General features: G+C 60.4%; 1 protein-coding gene across 2 annotated transcripts; it reads left to right on the top strand.

Moving 5' to 3' along the window:
• The first annotated feature begins 6 nt into the window (after nt 1-6).
• On the top strand, nt 7-15165 carry CLPTM1L (CLPTM1 like). Of its 2 annotated transcripts, none has more exons than XM_011224440.3 (17): nt 7-215; nt 598-698; nt 1744-1933; nt 3287-3435; nt 4493-4571; nt 6812-6929; nt 7182-7276; nt 8091-8175; nt 9269-9372; nt 10285-10350; nt 11155-11205; nt 11839-11921; nt 12498-12532; nt 13170-13225; nt 13309-13353; nt 14081-14196; nt 14658-15165. In XM_011224440.3, exons 1-17 carry the CDS (start codon nt 54-56, stop codon nt 14740-14742), a joined length of 1620 nt encoding a protein of 539 aa, XP_011222742.1. In that variant the 5' UTR covers nt 7-53; the 3' UTR covers nt 14743-15165. The 2 variants fall into 2 exon arrangements, with proteins under 2 accessions (XP_011222742.1, XP_002918879.1); XM_002918833.4 differs by having other exon boundaries at nt 3290-3435.
• Nucleotides 15166-15658: the final 493 nt, after the last annotated feature.

Here is a 15658-nt window from a genome sequence, read left to right on the forward strand (position 1 = left end):
CGGGCGGCGGGGCCGGGGTGGGCGCCGCGCTCGGCCCGGGGGGCGGCGGCGCCATGTGGAGCGGCCGCAGCTCCTTTACCAGCCTGGTCGTGGGCGTGTTCGTGGTGTACGTGGTGCACACCTGCTGGGTCATGTACGGCATCGTCTACACCCGGCCGTGCGCCAGCGACGGCAACTGCATTCAGCCCTACCTGGCGCGGAGGCCCAAACTGCAGGTGAGCGCGGGGTCCCGATGGCTGCGCGACCCCAAGGCGGGGGGGGGGGGCCCTTCCTGCTGAGCCCGACCCCGCAGCGCGCCCGGCCCCGCATCCTGCAGGTCGTGCCTGCACGGGGGCTCGGGGGCTCGGGAAAGCTGCAGGCGCTGACCCCTGCCCCTCGTCTCCCCGTTGAAGGCGCCCAGACCCTGCCTTGTTGTAGTCAGCCACCCGGTTTAGTAACTCCAGTCACGACGGCAGTTCTGCTGCTTGGGAAGGAAATGAAATCTCCCCCGTTTGGTGGGCCGTCAGGTTGCCTTCCCGGGTGGGGGGGTGGGTTGCAGTTGGTCGTGTTTTCTGCCAGGGGCTTTGCCCTCCTAACTCCCTGTACCTCCCCTTCCAGCTCAGTGTGTACACCACCACTCGGTCCAACCTTGGTGCTGAAAACAATGTGGATCTGGTCCTGAACGTGGAAGACTTTGACGTGGAGTCAAAATTTGAGAGGTAAGATTGGGACAGCACACCCCGAATGGGGTGACCGTTGGTTACGTTGAGGCCGTGGAAAGGGTAGCATTGAGTATGTGTGCAGAGGTTATCACAGAGAAGGTCTGTCTCTGCGCTGTGAAGGGAGGGGAGATTTTAACTGCGCTCCTGTGTAAACCCTGGGCAGTCACACTTCTGCTTTGTGCGAAAGCAGCAGAGGACGAGTCTGTCATTCAGGAAGTAGCTTACAGCACAGCCGCCAGCTGTGGGATGCGCAGCGGCCATGAGAGTTTCCAAAGCAGGAGGTGTTGAGGTGGGGACGACATGGAGAACAGAAAGTGTTTGCGGTCTTCCACAGCAGGCAGCTCGTTTCTTCGTAGGTGACGTAGCTCAGTTAGGTCACCTGTACGGGAAAGAAACGCAGGAGAGAAGACGATTTTGTAGAAGATTGTAGTTAAACGGAACCGGGTAAAGTGATGTAAATACTCAAATTCATAGAGTGACTTTTAGAAGTGATATTTATTTTACAGTTCTAGTTTTTAAGATTTCGATGAGTATGATTAAAAAAGCAACTTGCTTGTCAGGAGTCTGTTTTCTTCCTTTAAGCTGTCCGGAAGGCATCAGACAGGAGTAATGGGAACGTGGGACATGCTGCAAGGCAGGTTCTCTGGCCAGCCCGCCCCATGCGAGAGCTGTGGGAGGCAGTGTGGGGGGCGGGGGGAGCAGGGAAGCAATGAGCTTGGGGTCGGCCTCTGCCCACCTGGCCACTGTAGCCCTGTGACCACGGCCAGTTACTAACTTCTCTGGGCCCTGAGAGACGGAGGCGGAAATGGCAGGTGCATTCTGTGACAGCTCAGCTGCCGTGTCTGTGGAGACCGGTCTTGTGAAAGCTGGCACTTGGGATTTCAGGAAGTCCTGGCGGGTGGGTTTCCGTTCTAGTACTTCTAAACCAAACTTAGCTTGAAGCAGTGTAACTTACAAAGCTACTTGGGGGTAGTCTGCCCTGTGTATGCGTGAGGAGCCTAACACGCACGCAGTTGGAAAATGGTCCTTTCTTTTATTTTAGGACAGTTAATGTTTCTGTACCAAAGAAAACTAGAAACAATGGGACATTGTATGCCTATATCTTCCTCCATCATGCTGGCATCCCGCCGTGGCACGACGGGAAGCAGGTGCATCTGGTGAGCCCTCTGACTACCTACATGGTCCCCAAACCGGAAGAGGTCAGTCTGCTCACTGGGGAGCCTGCTACGCAGGTGAGTGTCTGCACGAGGTCACTGGCCAGATGAAGCCTGCGCTCTCCCCTTGGAATTCACACTCACGTGTTTCCGCACGTGCAGCTTGTGTGTGGAGCTGCAGTGACCCCTGGAAACTGAAGCAGTTCGATGTAATGGGCGTGTGTATCTGTTTTGCAGCTGAACCACTTCCCGTGGTTTTGCAGACAGATTTTATCCCAAGTTAGTTGCAGGAAGTTTAAGTAATCCAGGGATAGATTCCTTCTCAGGCCATGGACCCTCTCAAGCTCCAGGGAGCATGTGTGCCCCCCAGTGGGGTGTGGGGGCATCCCTTCCGCAGAGCTCAGCCACAGGCTTCACTTGGAGCTGGGAGACTCAGTGCACTGTGCATAGGGCAGGACGACTCTTCAGTATCTGCCTTGTGCACAGTTATGAAAGAGGGACTTGTAGAAGATACATCTTGTGTCTCTGTAGAAAACTACATGTACGAGGAGACTAGAGTTCTCTTAGGTGGTTACTGACAAAGCTGTGGATAAAGCAAAGGAATTCTGGTATTCAAGTCTATATGGAATGGAAGGTGAGATCGTGCGTAAACGAGAAACATGGCAGCTTTCCAGGAAGTATCTGTGAGCCTGCTCCATGCTGTGTTCCCCTTGGAAAGACTCTTTCAGCTCCTTTTCTTGGGGACAGTATGGCCGTGACTCTCAGGGCCTTCCTGGGGCGTCACTGAGGTGGTAGATCTTCGGGGTGTGAAGGGGTCTCTGGAAGTACAAATGGGAAATAAACATTTGCTGTTAGTATTACTTGGAAACCCATTTTTTAAAATGAGTTGTTACAGCTGAAGCACGTCTGTCTGTTGAGGTGGGCGGTACACGAAATGACCCGGTAGCGTAGACCGTGTCCGTTAGATCTGGGAGATTTTCCTGCCAGTCATAGTTTCTCTGCCGAATATAGCTCCGTCTAGGACTGACGCCCAGCCCTGACATCTGTCCTCCAGACGACTTGACAGACCTGGTCTGGGGGCTGAGTCTCGTTGCCAGCCACAGGGCTGTTAGCTCCGAGTGCCTACGCCTCCTGCTAATGTCCCGGACTCACCCTTCTCAGAATCCCTGAGAAGCAGGCCAACCCAGGCTGAAGACCTGAAGTAGGAGTCAGTGCTGCAAAGTAGCAACCCTTTGGCTTGGGTCGAGAGAAGGAAGAGAGGGATGTCACTCTGGAAGAGCTGGTAGCTGTGGGTCCCCCCACGCTCTGCCAGGCACTGCTTCCTGGTCATGCTGTGTCAGTACATGGCGGTGGTTCCCCAGACCCGGCCTGGGGACAGTGCCCCTCCCCCCAGCACCGGGCTTTTCCTGCTGAGTCACTCCTTTCATTTAGCAGCAGATAGAAGCAGAGAAGAAGCCATCAAGTGCCCTGGACGAGCCTGTTTCTCACTGGAGACCAAGACTGACACTGAATGTGATGGTGGACGACTTCGTCTTCGACGGGGCCTCCTTGCCTGCCGACGTGCATCGGTACATGAAGATGTGAGTGCTGCTGGTCCCATCACGGAGGCAGGAGTGGTGCTCCGTGGGGCGCGTTTACTTGCCCAGCCTCGAGCCTTGCTCGTTCACTCCTTGAGCTGGCGTGGAGGGTGGGGAAGCCTGTGGGAGCATGGCCCACCAGAACCCAGGAAGATACGGGCCACACCTGCATCCTTGAGCCACCCCTGTGACACGAGGCCCAGAGGGGCCTGCAGTGCTGCTTGGAGCACCCCAATCCATGTCCCTCCTCTCTCGATGTCTCGCTGATAGAGATTGCCACCAGAGCATGAGACCAGGTGGTGCTGCACCCCCTTGAGATTTTTGTCTTGTCTGTATACTGATTACTGCCGTTAGGACTCCCGTGTTTTCCTTTAACTTGACTTGCTTACGTTAACTTAAAAATTGGTCTTTAGATCATTATGTTGCCATTACTAGTTAACCATAACTGTTAAAATTGTGTGACCAACTTAGATTGTCCCGCATTTCCATTCTTTGAGAAGCCTACTATTGAGATCTGATTCCCGATGGTCATGCGGCTCCTAGAAATGGCTGTGATGAGACTTGTTTTCCTTCTTCACATGTCAGGGGTAACTGTGGTATCGTCACAAGAGTTTTTTCTTTTTTAAAATTTAAGTTTCATTCTCAAACATGCAAAACAGTCACATAATTAGACGTGTGAAAGGTACAAAAGGGTCGTGAAAAGCCCCCCGCTCCTGTTCTCTGGCCCCTGCCTCCTCCCAGGTACAGACAGCAGGTGGGTGTTTATTTCCATTTTCACTCTGCATCCCCGGACCATCTGTGTCTGGGCATAGGGGGCCTCGTCACTCTCTGACAGCCTGGGTGGTGTTCCACTCTGTGGCCCCTGGTTTCCCTCCCATGGCTGTGACTTCAGGGAAGAGCAGCTGGTTAGACCGCTCTGCTTCCGTGGGGTCTTGTGACCAGAGGCACATGGAGTTGCGGGCGGGATTTCTCTGCGGTACATCCAGTGTCTCCGCCGTGTCTGGTTCCTCTAATGGTGAAAGCATTCGCAGTGACTCTGAGAACTGCTTGACTCCCCCAGGATCCAGCTGGGGAAGACCGTGCATTACCTCCCCATCCTCTTCATTGACCAGCTCAGCAATCGGGTGAAGGACCTCATGGTAAGTGCTGCTCCGTCTGGACTGCCGCGGCCCTGAGCGCGTGGCTGCCCCCCTCGGCCCTGCAACAATTGCCCCGTGTTTCTGACTTGGCAGGGGGGTGCTCTGCATTTACCTCTGACTTCCTCCCTGCGCCCCTGTGCCTCCGTTGCTGAAAGGATCTGGGAAGGTTTTGTATGGTGGGTACACGGAGTTTGTAGGAGAGCCACTTGTCGTTCAGAACAGCTCGTGAATGTTTTGTTAAACCCTAGTTGTTTGGCTCGAAGGCGCAGAGTGGCTCAGGATGGGTCCTGAGCGAACTGCTCCCTTTAGGGCTGGCCCCACACTGCGTTACTGCCACCTTGGAGCCTGTAGCCCTACCCTCACCCCCCGGGGTGGCCCTGGGCAGGGCTGAGCCTGGGAGTAGAAGGGAACTCTCACCCTGCTCTCCAGGGCGGATGCGAGGGTTTGTGAACCACAGCTGCACGTGGGGTTGCCATGGAAGTCACTTGTTCTGCACCAGGCATGGTGCCGCGCACTTACAGACGGTCCGATGCCCTGCTCCCAGGCCTGCGGAGCTGCGTCACCATTGTGTCATGGGGGTGATTGATGGTCACGGGCGACTCCTCTGGCCTCACTGGGCAGAGCTGGACTGACTGCCCCGCAGTGTGGCTTCTGGACACGTCAGCGTCATTTGTGGGCATTTACCAAGAGGGGGGCTGTTCACTCAGCCACTGTGGGGTCCGTGTTCTCATTTGCAGATGAGACAGTTGGGGCACAGAGAGCACAGGTGTTTGTGGGGTGCACGGCCGTGAGTTGGAAAAGAGGTGCCTGACCTGGGGCTCTGCCTCTTGGGCCCCTGCCCCAGCTCCGCCACCTCCTCCTGGTCAAGGAGCTCAGAAGTGACCGTTGCTCTGCACCACTGTTGAGTCTAACACGAGGGGGCCTGCACTTCCTCGGGAGACCGACTACATCTGTGGGGCCTGTGGGCCAGAGCAGGGAGTCGCTGTCCCCCCAGTGTTTTCCAGAGCATGCTGAGGCCCTCTGTACAAACCTGGGCCACACCAGCTCTGCTGAAGTGCGCAGTCATTGCTCCGTGGCCCCAGGGCCGTTGCGGTCCCTGCTGGTGAGGCCCTGGTGCTGTTCTGACAGGCGTGAGGACAGCAGGGAGGAGAGGCTGGATGCTGTGGGGCAGTGTTTGCGGGGTACCTGTGCTGTCCCCATCGTCCTGTGGGCTTAGTGGCCTCATGTGGCATGGTGCTGTCACTCAGACACAAAAACAGGTACACAGACCCCCAGTGCTTCCTGCATCGTCTCCTCAGGACATTTAATGCTTTGTCTCGCTCAGAGCTGTTTTCTGGAGAGAACACCATCTTTGGGGATCAGCCAGCTCACTGGGGCTTAGCAGCATCTCTGGGGTGGGCCTTGCCTGTGCCCACCTGCCCTTATGCCAGTGTGCTGCCTCGGTGTGGGGTGGCCTGGCATCTGGGCCTGGTGTCTGGTTGCACTCTGGTTGCTAGGCTGGTGACATCCCTGCTCACTGCCAAGGGTTTACTGAGTGAGCGAGGGTCGGTGGAATCAGCACCATGTTTGCGTGATGTTGTGGCATATGGCGCTCACGTACTTGCCAGACCTCGGGGGGGGGGGTCAGTGCCCTGTGTGCTGGGGTGCCTCCCCCCACGGCACTACGGCCCACCTGTGTGTGCTTCCAGACCCCATGACCACACTCTCCTCCCCGGGGCGGCTCCCAGCTGGCTCCCAGCAGCTCCTTGCACCTGCACGCCCCTAGGTCAAGTGTGTCATCTTCTTTTTTGTTGTCCCCTGGGTGGGCAGGCCTGCTGAGCCCTGCACCACACACGTCAGTCTCTGGAGAGGTGAGGGGCTCCGCCAGGCCCGTGCCCGGCTCATCTGCAGGAGCGGGTCCCTGGCGAATCCTGGTGCCACTCGTGTTGACACGGCAGGGACAGAGGGGCGCGCAGGCATGGCTTCCCAGACACGTGGGGTTTGGGTGGCTGAGAGGGCGAGGGCTCGTGGCTCAGAGAGGCTTTGAGCACTTCCCGAGGAGGAGCCGGTGGAGGGAGGGTGGAGGGGAGGCTGGAACCACAGGTCAGGGAGCAGACGTCACTCCGTGGGACCCGGCTGTGAAGCGTGAGCCTCCACGGCATGGAACGGGGTGCACTGTGGCGTGTGTGCTGTGTGCGTGGGCAGGTGGGCGGGCTCCGATCCTTGCAAGGGCGCGTTCTCACCGCTACCCTTCCTGCCAGGTCATAAACCGCTCCACCACGGAGCTGCCCCTCACTGTGTCCTACGACAAGATCTCGCTGGGGAGGCTGCGCTTCTGGATCCACATGCAGGACGCCGTGTACTCCCTGCAGCAGTTCGGTGAGGGCGTCGGTGGGCCGGGACCTGGGGCCGGGTGTGACCTTCATCCCCGGGGCGAGGAGCGGCCCAGGCGGCCCCTCCTGGCGTGCTGCTTTAACCTGGTTCCCGTCGGAGCGTCGGGCTTCTGTCCGAGCTGAGCACCAACCTTGTCCGCCACGCGTGAGCCCAAGGCGTGTCTCTGTGGCGACTGGAGTCGCTGACCCGCTCACTGACCCTACTCACCCAGCGTTGTGTTTCCTCTTTCCCTCGCAGGATTTTCAGAGAAAGACGCTGATGAAGTCAAAGGCATTTTTGTTGACACCAACTTGTATTTCTTAGCGTTGACCTTCTTCGTCGCAGCATTTCACGTGAGTGGTCCCTGGGCTGGTGGCTCTGCGGGCGCCCACCGTCCTCAGCCAGGGGTCCGCTCGGCCTGGTGGACTTGAGACTTTGAGGCTGCCCGGCCTGGGGCCTTTCTCCCAGCTCAGGAGAGGGTGTCTGGACCTGGGTGCCTGACCACCTGAAGGACTTGGGGTTTTGTCCGCTGGTCTTGGAGGCCGTTTTGGAAAGAAATCCAACTCTGTGAGGTTGACGGAGGATTTTGTGATAAACGTATCTCGTTACGTAATTCTAGCATGGTGATTTTAATACTAGAAAACTAGCCTTTGCGTGGAATTCCTTTTTGTGCAAGGAGTCTCACACCTGGTGGGGGAAAGCTAACCCACCACACAGCCACGGTGCTGAATTTGAGGTAGGGCTGGGAAGGGGTGGACGAGGTAAGCTGCAGGGCAGGCATGGGAGCCCTCCTGCAGCCCCACCTGCCCGGCTGCAGCGTTCCAGAACTGAGCTGTGAAACTGGTTTTTGTTAAAAGGTCAGCGTCTGCGCCTGAGCCCTGTGCTTCTGAGGCAGACACTGCACGCCCTCGGCTCCAGGGGAGCGCCAGCAGGACCTGGCGAGGGCAGTATGCAGACGTCCCTGCGGGTGTGCGGCCCACAGTGCAGTCCGACGCCCTGCGGTTCTGGCGTAGCGGATGGGACACAAGGCCGTGGGCTCCTGTGGCGCCTGGCGTTCGTCTGACTGTGTCCTTGGGACCCGGGGCTGGTGCATACCTGCAGTCACTCGGTGAAGAGCAGCCGTGGGAGTGACGTGAGGTGCACATTGCCACGCTCTTTTCTTTGCAGCTTCTGTTTGATTTCCTGGCATTTAAAAATGACATCAGTTTTTGGAAGAGGAAGAAGAGCATGATTGGAATGTCCACCAAAGCAGGTAGATGCCGTCCGGGGTTTGGGGCGTTCCCGGGGCATTCTCAATCCCTACGGTTGAGAACGACGAGTGTTTAAGGTTCATTTTGGAACTTGAAGTTTATGGTTGTCTCTAACAACCGCCAGCTGGGGGACCTGCTCTCGTGGAAGGGGCGCCTTTGGATCTTGCATGCTAACGAGGTGGGGAGGGGCCGTCTCTAGATCACAGAGGATGACGGGTAGGCCTGTGACCTCAGAGGACAGAGGGCCGTGGAGGCTGCACGCCAGGGCCCGCCTTGGCGATGACACGGACACTGGCTCCTGGTGCATGTTGCTGTGTGGCTGCCAGGCAAGCATCGAGACAAAGGAGGCCGTTCTTTTTCTGCCACGGCAATGACATGCTCGGTGGTGTGGTCTAGGCCGCTTGGGTGGCCCCCGTGTCGTCCGTGTCTCACATTCTTCTGTCCTGTTCTCTGGTGTCCTCAGAGTGGATGGGGGCCCCCTCCTCTGGCCCTTCCCAGGGAGCAGAGGGTGGGCAGCAGATGCTGTGGGTCCCTGGGTCCATGCCCGGGGCGTCCCCCCGCCCTAGCAGGCCTGGCTTGCTGCTTCAGCGAGAAGCACTGAGGGAGCAGCAGGGCGTTGTCAGTCAGCCGCCGTGCCTCGGAAAGAGGGTTTTAAAAGGAGAAGGTAGAGGTCTCAAGAGATAGGTTGGTTTATTGCAGAACTGGTGTAAAAACGGTGAAGGGAAACATGAGAGGACCAGGAAGCCAAGTCCTAATCCCTGCCCAGAATCCGTCTTGTCCGTGTGCTTTCTGCATGTTCGTGTGTTTGCGAGCGCACCACGTGCACGTTTCTGTACTGAGGGGACTTTGGGTTCCGTCTGCAGGACGTGTGCACAGCCACACGCCCCGCTCCAGGCTCATGGGCGGAGGGGGTGAATTACATGAGGCCTTGTGTGTGTGCGTGTGGGGGTTGTACGTGCGTGTGAAGCATCGGGGGATGTGAGGGAGCGTGCGTGGGGGGCGATGTGGGGCCGGTGGGGGGACCTGTAAGGCGGGGCTTGTGAATGGGGCTCAGGAGGCCCCTGAGCAAGCGCCCTGCCCCCGCCCCGTCCCCAGTGCTCTGGCGCTGCTTCAGCACGGTGGTCATCTTCCTGTTCCTGCTGGATGAGCAGACAAGCCTGCTGGTGCTGGTCCCTGCGGGCATCGGGGCTGCCATCGAGGTGAGCGGCGCGGCGGTTGTTGGCCCTGCATGCAGTGCCGCGCGGAGTCTGACATGGGAGTGCTGCGGCCTCTCCATGGGCAGGGCAGGGCGTTGCGGCCACTGCAGCTTCTGGTGGCACTGCCGCTGCGGTCACAGAACGCGTCTGCCCGTCACAGCCGCCGGCGGGGTATATTGAACCTGCTGGGTGCAGAGCCGTGGGCTTGTGCTGTGCCGGCTGCTGGAGGAAGCCACGTGTGGGACGTGGCGTCCAGGAGCGTGGCGCCCTGTGGCCACCCTGGCTGCGTGGGGCTCAGGAGAGGGGTCCTGTGGGGCGGGTGGCTTGGAGCCAGGCCGTGACAGTGGTGGGGCTGGGACACGGTCAACAGAGGGGTAGTGGGCCAGGACGTCCCCTCTGGCCTCCGGTGCCACGCTGTCCCCGCCTCAGCCACAGCCGGAGCCCCGTGCCCTTGCCTGTCGGAGCGCTGGCAGGGCCCTTCCCGTAGCCACCTGTCACCGTGTGGAAACGTTGCTCGAAAGCAGCTGTGCTATGCTGGTCCCACCTCGGTGAGGTGGTGAGAAGTGGTGGGTCCCCAGAGACTGGAAACAGCAGGCCTCAGGCAGAGGTTAGGGGCTTCACAGTGCGGACCAGGAGGAAGGTGCTAGTGCAGCAGGAGGCAGGCTGGGAAGGGGGCTCGGCCCGGAGGACGGCCAGGCTGAGTGCTGCTTCCCTGGATGCAGAGAGGAGGTGGTGGCGTCCACGTGGGCGGACGGTCTCGATGGTTGGGCGCGGAGGCCGTGAGCCGCGGTCGGGCTGGGCTGGCGGGGCTGAGCACGCAGACGCTGTGTTCCGTCACCTTCCAGTGGTGAGTTCTGGGGACTCCTTGGTCTCAGAGCCTAAACCCAGCATCTGTTTCTCATTCTTTGCCGTCAGCTATGGAAAGTGAAAAAGGCCTTGAAGATGACCATTCTTTGGAGAGGCCTGAGACCAGAGTTCCAGGTGGGGGTTTCTGCTGTTGTGACCGTGCTCCTCCCCCTTGGCAGCCCGCCTTCTCCCACTGTGCACCGGTCAGCCCGTGTGCCTGTCCCAGAGCGTCTCCCATGCATCTCCCAGCTGCGTTCCAGTCAGATGCCACACTCGGGTCCGGGGATCCTTCGGCCGTGTGGCTGATCTCCAGCTCAGAGCAGCCCCCCAGCAGATGAGTAGGTGGGAGCGCACAGGTGGAGGCTGGGGCTGCCACAGCCATGTGGTTCCCTCAGCGGGGCCAGTGTCGGCTTGCCAGCAGTGGCTGGTGCGGGACCACACGGGCTTCCCCGTCAGGGACGGAGCACGAACCGCGCTGACAGCCTGCCGGCCTGACAAGAGCTGGGGGTTGGTGTCAGTCTGAGGGTTGTAGTTGTGCGCCCTGTTCTTGCTGCCCTGATGGAGCCGTTCCACGAGAACCTTGGGGCTCGTGGCACCCCAGCTGTCCTGTTCTAAACCCGCCCCGGGGACTCCAGCGTCACTGATTTGAGAGCTGCATGGGGTGCACAGAGGGGGTGCAGTCATCGTGGAAGCTGACAGAAGAGTGGCTAGGAGGGGCACCCGTGAGGGGACACGCTCACGGGTGTGCTTCTGCCACACGCAGCACTCGCTGTGGCCCCTGGGGACCTCCCTGGGTCCCTGGGTGGCTCTGCTGGGGCCGGGAGGGAGCCTCCCGCAGCGGGACGGGGTGCGCCTGCCCGTCCACGTGCGGCGCTCTCTGCGGGTCAGGGGCCTGCTGGAGTCAGTTGACTGACAGCACTGTGTTGGATTTTGTGACAGTTCGGCACTTACAGCGAGTCCGAGAGGAAGACAGAGGAGTACGACACTCAGGTAGGCGGTGGGAGTGGGTGGGGGCGCACTGGGGCCCGAGGGTGACGCAGCTGCGGCTTGGGCTTTCTGACTCAGGAAAGGAGGCCCTGGGGCTTGTCCGCGTCCCGGGCCTCACAGGGAACCTGTGCTGAGTTGTCTCGGTGGTTCGCACGGGTGCTGCGATCACACGTTCTGTCGCCGCGACCTGGTGACCCACGCGGCTGGGGGACCGTGTTCCGAGGCTGGTGGCCCCTGCACTGCTGTGGGCATAGTTGCGGCTATTGCTTTGCTGGGAGACGCGTCCTGCGTGGGGACCGTGTCACGGTTTGCTTCCCTGGGGTCTACCGGCATCCCAGCACAGCTCCGGGTAAGCGCAGCAACGAGCCGCGGGCCCCAAGGCTGCCCGGCACACGCACTCTGGCAGAGTTTCTGCACCTTTGTCTCCGGCGGGGCCCTTTCCGTGGTCTGCCGTTCGCCGGTGCGCTGTTGGTAACGGTCCGCCCGGCCTCGCTCCTGGCGGTTTGTGTTCTCGGGTGCCCGCCGTCCCAGCACCATGCACACTCGCTTCCCTGAAGTCGTGGCTGGTTTGCCCTTTTTGCTTGTTTTCCCCCGTTGCGCTTGGGCTCCTCACGGAGGTCGCCTGTTTCCCGGCAGGCCATGAAGTACCTGTCCTACCTGCTCTACCCCGTGTGTGTCGGGGGCGCTGTCTACTCCTTGCTGAACATCAAGCACAAGAGGTAGGACGCTGCCGCACGTCCGCCCGGGGACGCCTCTTGGCCTCTGTAGCGGGCCTGCCCGCCTCTGGGCCTCATGTCCCCTGCAGTGTGGGAAGGGGCAGGGCCTCACCCAGGGGGCTTCCGGACCGAGGACACAGCCTCGGTGAGGGCACGGGGGCCGTCATGCGGTGCCCCCTCCCGGGCCTTCTGAGTAGCAGGCACAGGGCCACGGGTGTCCTCGGCCCTGGTGTCTGGGACGAGGGCAGATGCGTCTAGACAAGGGGAAGCTGGCTAAGGCCGCGTGGCTGCTGCATCTGGGCGCAGGGGCCGAGTGCAGACGCGACCCTGAGGGCTGGACCCCAGCTGTGGTCTTCATGGTGCCGGAAGCTCTGACAGAGACGCCCATCAGCACGGGTCTCTGGCCGCCACATGGCGCTTGTGTTCCGGGGGAGGACTGTCGGTGCGGGTCCCCCGACTGGCACCTGCAAGTGCCTGGTGTTGGTGACGTTTCCACGACCGTGCTGTAGCCAGCGGGACAGGCACGGAGGGACGGGGGACGTGGGGCTCGGCACGCTGACGGGGGTCTTTCCCTTCCAGCTGGTACTCTTGGCTCATCAACAGCTTTGTCAACGGTGAGTCATGGACTTCAGTCCCGCCCACGGCATTTCAGCAGCTTCCTCGTGGCTCCTGCACATGGCCCCTTGCAGTTTGAGGTCGTGCAGGCAGGACCTCTCCTGAGGCCCGTGCTCCGTTCTGGGTCCCCCAGATGCCTGGTTTGTCTGCGGGAGCCCCACTCAGGCTGTGCCGGCCACAGAGCGCTGAGCCGTGTTTTCTCCTCATGCAAACAGTTCAGGGCAGCAGGAAACAACACCGTCTATACACGGTTCCTAAGGGCAGGTCCAAGCAGCAGGCCCTAACCACAGCGCGCCGCCAGGCCCAGGAGCCCTGTGCACGGGCCGGGTCCACTTCCTGGGACGGGTGGGTGGGTTGTTTGGCCGCCCGGCCCTGACTGGCCTGGGTTCTCTTTGGACAGTTGAGGGCCAGAGTCTGTGCACAGAGCACCGCGTTGGGCTCCCGCCTGCTGCCTTCACTGGGTGTGATTCCCAGGGGCAGCCCAGTGCGTGCGCAGGGCCTGTGGCAGGCTGCAGGGCATGACGGGAGGGGGCAGCCAGCAGATGACCCGTAGGTGGGGACGGACGCCAGGCCGTGGGGCATCTGCTACCCTGCCCAGACACCTCGGCCGTCCCAGCCTGCTGTCTGTCTCCCCAGGGGTGTATGCGTTTGGCTTTCTCTTCATGCTGCCCCAGCTCTTCGTGAACTACAAGGTAAGGCCACGGCCCGTCCACATGCTCACCCATGTCCTCTGTGCGGCCGGCCACTGATCTGCCGCGTCTTTCCTGTCCCCCAGATGAAATCAGTGGCGCACCTGCCTTGGAAGGCCTTCACCTACAAGGTCAGTGCCCAGCCTGGTGCCTCCTCAGCGCTCACGTGCCCGTCCGGCGGCACTTCGTGGGGGCGGGGGGCGGGTCCGCTTTGAGCCGCATGTGTCATGGTTGTACCTTAAGGACCGTGGTTCTCTGACCATCTTAGCAGCTGAAGACGTTTTCTTGAAGTAAAACCCACGTTCCTCCTGACGACACGCGTCAGAGCACAGCCCACCTCCGAGGGGCCCGTGTCCACACAGGTGCCCCAGCCGTCCCACTGCCGTGAGGGTTGTCCCACATGGCATGTCCCACACGGATGGAGCTGGGGGCCACGTGGCCCTGTGCGTGTTGAGCGGCCTGGACCAGGCTTCGGTAGCACGGTGCAGTTTTCAGGGGAGACGGGTGTAAGCTGAGCTAAAACGACCTGTTCTGAGGAGCGGGGACGCCTCCGTGTTCTTAGCTCGCGTTTTCAGGGCAGGCCTCGCCGGGCTTCGCGGTCTGTGGAGACCCGGCACGTGCCCTGCAAGGTGGGCGCTGCAGGGCAGCAGGGCCAGCTCCCCAGGCGCCCAGCGTCCTCCTGCACCTGCTCGTTTTCTGCCTTTCTGGTGTCGCTGGGACACCCACGGTCACACGTGGTGTCTGCTGAGCGGCCATCTGCCATCAGTGACGAGGGCGATCGGGGTCCGTGGCCGGGGGCGGGCGTCTTCGGGAGAGCTGACGGCCTGTGTTCCCACCTTCCCCCGTCCCGCCTGGCAGGCCTTCAACACCTTCATCGACGACGTCTTCGCCTTCATCATCACCATGCCCACGTCCCATCGACTGGCGTGCTTCAGGGACGACGTGGTGTTCCTCGTGTATCTTTACCAGCGATGGTGAGTGCGGCGGACACCCGCGCTGCTCGGCCGGGGAGGGAGGCGGTGTGCGCGTGGGGGAGCCTGCCCCATCTCCTGGTGGAGATGAGCCGGTCTGTGCGCAGCTGTGTGGGTGCGGCCGGTAGGCGTCTCCCCGCGGTGCGACACCATTCCTCACCAGCAGTGTCTGGCTGAGCGTGAAGGGGGAGCCGCCTAGGGCTGTGCGCCTGGCAGGGCAGGGCAGGGCCGGGTCCCCTGGGGGCAGCGTCTTCACCCGCCTCTGCTTGTGCTCAGCTGCCCTGGGCCTCAGATCGGCCTCGAGCACAGAGCTCTGTCCTGATGGTAAAAACACACGCAGCAACAGGCGGTATGAGATGACCCCGAATCCCTCTCCCGTGGCGGCGTGGGGTCATTGGGCCCTCACTGCTGGAGTCGAGCCCCTTCGCAGATGGCAGAGCCCGAGGGCACCCCTGTCCTTGCAGGCTTTATCCCGTGGATAAAAGCAGGGTGAATGAGTTCGGGGAGTCGTACGAGGAGAAGCCCCTGCGGAAGTCCCACGCAGATTGAGTCACCACCCAGGCCGCGTGGGGTTGGCCGCCGCGCAGCAGAGCTGGGTTGCCGGCTGAGTATTTTCGGATGCTTCTGGTGGTAATCCCTGGACGTCACATCTTCTGCATTGCCAAAACCTGAACGTTTCCCGTCACCTCCCGAGTCCCTTCGTGTTGTGGTTGAGAGGGGCCCCAGCGGGCAGACACCCGCCCCGCACCAGGCTTTGAACTTGGGCAGAGTGGCGCGGGAGGGCCCGAGGGCAGCGCGTGGTGTCTGTGAGCGCTCGAGTGGCTCTTTAATTCCATTCCTTAGAGACTGGGATCAAATGGTTTTTGTCCTTTTTGTTTAAAATCTGACTATTTTAAAAGCTTAATGTACGTATGTTTCTATTTTAAAATAAATTTCTCTGGCTGTAATGTTTTCTTGGCCTAGTACAACGTGGAAGGTGTCTTAGTGGCTTCACTTTCTCCATTCTTGGAATGCACGCGTGATGCGGGTTCGTTTATGTGCTTGTTAAAGCAGCGAAGTAAACCGCCTCCCGAGCTCTCGAGTCGAAACTTACTCCTAACTACCTGGTATCGCATTTGCCGCACGGCCACCGCTGGTCGGACAGATGGTGTTTTTCAGAAATGCCCGGGTCAGGGCAGAGATAGGCAGAGTGGCGGACTGTGCGGGAAGCAAGGGCAGCCGTGTGCTCCGTGCGGTCACGTTCTTGACTGTGCTCTCGCGGCGTGCGAACACGCAGGTAACGTCAGGGTTCTGGGCTGGTCCCCAGTGTCTGCCGTGGAGCTGACTTTGAATTCCGCCTTTCGCTGTGGACTGGGGTCCTGCTGTGTCCACACTGGCGGGGCTGGGCTCCTCCCAGGGTAGAGAAGGTGGGGCTGATCGCTGTCTGTAGGAGGCCCAGGCTCAGGGAGCACACGTGCCTCCGACC

Source organism: Ailuropoda melanoleuca, chromosome 3, assembly GCF_002007445.2.
Source record: "Ailuropoda melanoleuca isolate Jingjing chromosome 3, ASM200744v2, whole genome shotgun sequence".
Classification (NCBI taxonomy): Eukaryota; Metazoa; Chordata; class Mammalia; order Carnivora; family Ursidae; genus Ailuropoda; species Ailuropoda melanoleuca.

What these genes read in the sequence shown, in the direction of transcription:
- CLPTM1L (XM_011224440.3), top strand. Translation starts at nt 54, where the DNA reads ATGTGGAGCGGCCGCAGCTCCTTTACCAGCCTGGTCGTGGGCGTGTTC. An exon ending in CGCGGAGGCCCAAACTGCAG is followed by an intron (nt 216 to 597) that starts GTGAGCGCGGGG and finishes CTCCCCTTCCAG; the next exon opens with CTCAGTGTGTACACCACCAC. An exon ending in AGCTCTTCGTGAACTACAAG is followed by an intron (nt 13,226 to 13,308) that starts GTAAGGCCACGG and finishes CCTGTCCCCCAG; the next exon opens with ATGAAATCAGTGGCGCACCT.